This window comes from Lissotriton vulgaris, chromosome 3_2, assembly GCF_964263255.1.
Source record: "Lissotriton vulgaris chromosome 3_2, aLisVul1.2, whole genome shotgun sequence".
Taxonomy (NCBI): Eukaryota; Metazoa; Chordata; class Amphibia; order Caudata; family Salamandridae; genus Lissotriton; species Lissotriton vulgaris.
The window spans coordinates 256,427,129-256,433,852 of record NC_141690.1 but is presented as its reverse complement, the minus strand read 5'-3'; the positions used below and the strand labels follow the sequence as shown (position 1 = coordinate 256,433,852).

The window sequence follows — 6,724 nt, the reverse complement described above, 5'->3', positions numbered from 1 at the left end:
ATGTCCTTAGTTTAACAGTTTCTCAATGGATGCCTTAATAGTTTAGGCTCTTTGTATCTGATTTGTTTTGATTTTCATTTAAGATTGTTATAATTCGCATTCTTTTTGACTGTGTTTACTTTTCCTTGACTTTACACCGCCCTGAGCACACTCTTCCCTTCCCTTTCTCCCCTTCCCCAACTGGGGCTATTTATTAAATGTGAATGTTTTTCATAATGATTGAAATTTGGTATTGTAAAATAAAGGACAATACCTGTTACAAGTCCTTCTGATTAATGGTTTTTGACTAAAGTTTGTGTTATTCAGTGTTAGTGTGTGGTGTACACAACACGTTCTCCTTGCGGGGACCCCTTCTTTACACATACCACATAGCGCCCAGGTCCCCGCGACTGCATGGGTTCAACCCCCCTTTTTGTAACGTTCCCTGCCGGTCAGAGACCGTGAAGTAGAAGCGCTCGAAGCGCGAAGCCAGAAGGATTGCTAAAACCGGCGAAAAGCCAGCGATGACAAAATCGGAGTCCCTGAGCGCCTCGGAGGCGCGCGACAGCCCCTATTAAATGCACCAACTCAACATTCGAAATATGCAAGGTAAATCGAAACGCTACAACAATTGTAAGCAAATAGGAAACCAGGCATATAAACCACTCATAAATCGTCAATAAAGGTAAAACATCCCCATGCTAAAGCAGAGTGAGGGAACCAATAAAGTAGGTGCACTTAACTCTTGCTGTGAGCAGCAAAGAAAGAGGATGATGGGAGCAAGGGGTTCTTATGGACTATGGGGGCGTGCCTATACTCATGTGTACTCATGGGAAATGTAGTTTGTTTTACTGTTATTTATGAAAATATACATTTGTTTATTGCAGTAAAGATTGAGAAGCATAATCTGAAGCCTCCGGTCCTGTAATAGAATTGTGATCCGGTGTAACGTCGTTTTGATCTCCCCATCGGAATGATCTTCCCTTCCCATCTGCGCATGCGTACTTGAACGCTCTTTCGCACTTGCAACAACGGGATTGCACGAGCGTATTGACATCACGGACGTCAGGAGGCGGGACCCCCAGCTACGCCCGTGCGTGAGGGGTGTGTTGGGGCGGGCACTGGCTGCCAAGCCGCTTCCGATTGGCTGGTTAGTTTTGGACCACAGCACGAGGTGCTGTTTGTATACACAGACACACGCCCAGCTGGCTCATCCGGTCATTCATAAAAATTAGACAGTTGTGAACAGTCGCATCAGCTCCAGGCAACGCGTGCAGCATGGGCCCCGCGCGCACAGAGTACCCCGTCTGCATCCTCCTGCTGCTGGGCTCGGCGGTCGCAGGTAACACTGCTGGGGGCGCGGAGGGGGGGCAATGCACGGGGGCAAAGCACGGGGGTGAAGCATCAGGCGGGGGTGTTTGAGGCACCGGGCAGTGGTTGAAGCAGGGGGGGGAGGGGCAATGCACGGGGGTGAAGCACCGGGCGGGCGGAGAAGCGCCGAGCACACCGCGGGTTCGGAACAGAAGGTGTGATCCGCGCACAGCGCCTCGAGCCGTGGGAGTGGGACTCCGTGTACTTGTAGCGCTTCTGCTCTTTCCGGTCAGTGTTTTCACGCTCTTGGACTGGGGAACTGTGTGATGATGGATGGGTAAAAAGAAGCGCCCCAGACCGGCCCCAGGAGTGAGTGCTGGTGTACCCCACAGAGGCGCAACTAGATGTAATATGTGCACATGTGTTACACGCGCTCTCACACGAGCGCAAGTCAGTGTTAAACTACACGCGCATTTGCATGCGCGCATGTTTTCCTTCAAAGTCCGACTTCATGCGCACACTCCCTGTTAGGTGCGCATGAAGTCTAATGTTATGTTATGTATTGATATTTGAATATGCATTCTCGTGAGGGCGATCTAACTCTCTGGCATGGACAGTTTCCTTTGTCAGTTGCTGTTCATGGCCCGGAGAGGAAGGACGCACTCCCGTGGTGTTCTGCTTACCTACTTAAATAAATCCATTCTTCAAATCTACTGCTCCTTTCGGATTACTCTTTCTTTGGAAACCTCAACTTTACACTAGACCACTAGAGACACATTTGGTGGGGGGGCTGGGGTGATTCTTGCAGCATTGGCGGAGGGGAGCTGCAGGGGCTCGAAGAAGGGCCTCATTAACAAGCAATTGATCTAGCCGGGAAGTACTCAGGTGCAGCTGTGTGTTTGCCCGGGATTCCGGGAAGCTGTCTCAGACAGGTTGTCACACACGACGGGGGGGCGTGAAGCCTTGTTCACGCCTGAACCCCCATGTGTCACGTGGCCGGGGTCTGCAGGTGCAGGTAGGAGCCCTTTAAACTCCAGCGGTTTCACTTTCATAAGCTGCTGAGCACGTGACCTGCGGGTGGCAGTGAAGGCAGCAGCAGCTGGATGCCAGCTGAGGGAGTCACCTGAGGGGCCCTTGGAAACTGAGATCTGGGGGGAGGGAGGGGAGCGTCAGAGGGAGTGGCGGCACGCGAGGCAGAGAGACACCAATCACACGCACTCGATGGAGCCTGAGTGGCACTAGGGGGCAGATTTACAAGCCACATGCGCTGCCGGTGCATCACGTTGCGGGACGCACCGGTGGCGCAGCCTGCTAAGGGATATTTACAAGCACAGGTAAAGTCACCCTGCGTGACTTAACCTGTGCTTGTAAATATCGCCCCTGTTCACGCAACACTTTGCGTGTTAGGGGCAGGACATGGGTGTTGCTGTGGGTGTTCCCACACAACACCCATGTCCACTGATGCATTTCCAGATTTACAAGAAATCGTAAACCTGGAAATGCGTCAGTTTGCTGCACCACCATAGGAGTGGCGTACCCAAGCGAAACGAGGAGAAATGTTTTAAGTTCTCCTCGTTTTTGCTCTTTCAATGCTTGCTGCATTCTACAGCACACAATGAAAGAGGAAAATGCCTGCAGTGATTGCTTTTGTGCAGGAAGGGGCCCCTTCCTGCACAAAAACAATCTCCCCATGACGCAGGCATCCTTGCACCATGGTGCAAGGGTGTCTGCGCCGGCTCGTGGCAGCTGTTTCTGGGCCAGCGCTGGGGAGAGCACAGGAAAGCGACATATCATTGTAGATATGTCGCATTCCTGTGCTCTGACAGTGCTGCAGCGTGGCGCAGCCAAAGGGCTTGCGGTGCCGCGCTGCGGCACTTTCTTGTAGATCTGCCTCTAGGTTTCCAAGGCGCTTCTAGTGACAGAGCAGGTCTGCAGGGGCTGCTGGCCGGGGCTTTCCTGCTGTCAGCACAGGAGGCGGGTGGGCCAGGTATCTGAGGCCCTTTAGTGTTGCAATGGCTGCAGCGGATGGGGAGGGGGGGGCAGCACAGGAGGGGGGTGGGCCGAGGATCTGAGGCCCTTTAGTGCTGCAATGGCTGCAGCGGCCGGGGAGGGGGGGCAGCACAGGAGGGGGGTGGGCCGGGGATCTGAGGCCCTTTAGTGCTGCAATGGCTGCTGCAGCCCGGCCTCAGTACAGGAGGCGGGTGGGACCGGGGATCTGGGGCCCTTTAGTGCTGCAATGGCTGCAGCGGCCGGGGAGGGGGGGAAGCACAGGAGGGGGGTGGGCCGGGGATCTGAGGCCCTTTAGTGCTGCAATGGCTGCTGCAGCCCGGCCTCGGTACAGGAGGGGGGTGGGCTGGGGATCTGAGGCCCTTCAGTGCTGCAATGGCTGCAGCGGCTGGGGCGGGGGGGAGCAGCACAGGATAGGGGTGGGCCGGGGATCTGAGGCCCTTTAGTGCTGCAATGGCTGCTGCAGCCCGGCCTCAGCACAGGAGGGGGTGGGCCGAGGATCTGAGGCCCTTTAGTGCTGCAATGGCTGCAGCGGCCGGGGAGGGGGGGCAGCACAGGAGGGGGGTGGGCCGGGGATCTGAGGCCCTTTAGTGCTGCAATGGCTGCTGCAGCCCGGCCTCGGTACAGGAGTGGGGTGGGCTGGGGATCTGAGGCCCTTTAGTGCTGCAATGGCTGCTGCAGCCCGGCCTCAGTACAGGAGGCGGTGGGACCGGGGATCTGGGGCCCTTTAGTGCTGCAATGGCTGCTGCAGCCCGGCCTCAGTACAGGAGGGGGGTGGGCTGGGGATCTGAGGCCCTTTAGTGCTGCAATGGCTGCTGCAGCCCGGCCTCAGTACAGGAGGCGGGTGGGACCGGGGATCTGGTGCCCTTTAGTGCTGCAATGGCTGCAGCGGCTGGGGCGGGGGAAGGAGAGGGGGCAGCACAGGATAGGGGTGGGCCGGGTATCTGAGGCCCTTTAGTGCTGCAATGGCTGCTGCAGCCCGGCCTCAGTACAGGAGGCGGGTGGGGCCGGGGATCTGGGGCCCTTTAGTGCTTTTCATGTCCCTCATGGCTGCATTGCATGCTCCTGATGTTGTAAGTTCTTACAATGTTGTTAAATATGTATTCTGTCTGTACAAACCTAATCCTAATATAACTTTTTTTGTGTGATTGCCACCTCTTATTTTGTCTAACTTTTTCAACTGTCCTGTTAGTATTTGTAACGTGTACGTTTATAAATCGCTTCTTGTAACGTACCTGGTTCTATAGTGAAGCGCTCTGACATCTTTGGGTAAAGTCTTCAGAATATAAAAATGCATGAAATAAAATTAAATCAATCTGAGGCCCTTTAGAGCTCCGATGGCTGCTGCTGCCTGGGGGAGGTGGAGCGTTAGGAGTGGGGGGGGGGGGGGGGGGGGCTGCTTCATTCTTTATTCGGCACCCCGCCCCCCTGCTTTTAATGCACTTATTTATTTATTTATGCATTTTTATATAGCGCGGACTTTACCCGAAGGCGTCAGAGCGCTTCACATTAGGAACAGAAATGAAACATGAGAAACATTACAAAAGAGCAGATTACTAAAGCATACGTTACTTACATAAGGTAATAGTGACAATTGTGAGCAAACAAAAACATGAGATAGTAAAAATTGTGAGCACCCAAAAATACATGAGGTATTAAAGGTAAAAGTGACAATTGTGAGCAAACAAAATACTTGAGGTAGTGAGAATTGTGAGAAAAACTGAAAAACGTATAAAGTTTAAACCGGGACTGTGTGCAGTGACACATCACGCAGGAAATTTGGATAATTCTTCTTTATTCCAAAGTAAAGTTGTACAGAGAAAATAAGGTGCTGCCAGCTTGAAGAAGAACTCTGGACTGCACATACACTCTAACACATTCACTGTGACATACATACATTCTAATACTGACATGCAGTAATTCTGGATGGAACATAACTAGGTCACATACTATAAAAATGAAATATGATGCAAGCATCACTACACATCCTCCTCCTTAAATAAAAACAAAATAAAAGAAAGAAAAACTAAAAACTTATTTACACACAAAATCATCTAAAAATTTAGGAGTAACAACATTTCTTCCACTTCTGGTACATGCTTGAGGTTGCACATTTTTTGAAACAGATGGATTGACTTCGCATGAATTCTGAGGTGAACCAGAACTAATCTCTTTAGGATTAGCAGACAGAGATGATGAAGATAAAGAACATGATTCTTCATTAAACGATTCTTCATTATCATTCTGAAACTCTTCAACTATAACAACTCAGACCCAACCAGAGGAATTGAAGGTTGGGAGGCACCGCTGTGACTGTCAAACGAATTTGTATTGGGATCTGAAGATTCAACTGGAGTCAACCACCAAAAATCACCAACATCACCCATCTCCCTTTCCTTATTTTTTGATACACCAGATCCTCTGGCAAAAGCAATCTTACTCATGTGATGAATGGAACCATCGTCTAGCAACACGGTATTGCGCATCACTTTGGTGATGGTTCTTGGATCTGAGAAGCGAGGTTGTAACTTACCAATTTTCTTGGAAGACTTAACTCTAACTAATTGACCAACCTCAACTTGTGTATCCCTGGTGCCATGTTTTTTATCATAATACACTTTATTTTTGTCTTGAGATTTGCAAATGTTATCACTGACACTGACAGCATTCCAAACATATGCTTTACTTCTGCCCAACCATGTGGGATTTAACTTGGAATAAGGGAACCTGCCTCTCATAAGACCAAACGGACTTTCACCATTAGTTTCATGAACTGTGATTCTGTATGACCACAACATCTTGTTAAGTTCAACAAACCAATTCTTCCTGTTCTTATTGGCCAGCTGTAACGTGCCTTTAATGACTCTGTTAACCCTTTCAACAACTGAATTGCCTTGAGGATGATAAACAGCAGCAAATCTTTGTTTGATACCTGAGGATTCCATAAAGACCTTCATGGTATCAGACTTGAACTGAACACCATTATCCGTCAAAATGGACGCAGGCAGACCTTCTCTGATGAAACATTCATCTAAAAATGCTATGACTGTGTCAGTGCTTATTTTGTCAACCACTTTCAATTCAATCCATCTGGAAAATAGATCTACTACTACTAGAATAAATTTGATGGACTCGTCTTGCCATATGATAGGTCCCATAATATCTAAAGCTAACTCCTCCCATGGTAATTTGGGACACTTAAGTGAGGACATAGGAGGATTGAGGGTTTTTTGGCTCTTATCAGAACATTCACATTGCACACAATCACGTACAGATCTTTCTATCTCCAAATCGATACCAGGCCACCAGTACAAAGCTTTTATTACTCTTTTAGTTCTGGATATATCCGGATGTCCCACATGTCCTAATGAAATAATTTTTTGACGTACACCAAATGGTGGTATAAGTTTGTCACCACGACATAGGA

General features: G+C 49.8%; 1 protein-coding gene across 1 annotated transcript in view; it reads left to right on the top strand.

The window, feature by feature from the left end:
• Nucleotides 1-1,204: 1,204 nt before the first annotated feature.
• The window catches only part of LOC147725623 (uncharacterized), a 47,997-nt gene continuing 42,477 nt past the window's right edge, over nt 1,205-6,724 (top strand). The window contains exon 1 of the mRNA XM_086964314.1: nt 1,205-1,321. Within this exon, the coding sequence (XP_086820440.1) occupies nt 1,258-1,321 (64 nt within the window). The 5' untranslated portion in view covers nt 1,205-1,257. The remainder of the gene's footprint in view (nt 1,322-6,724) is intronic.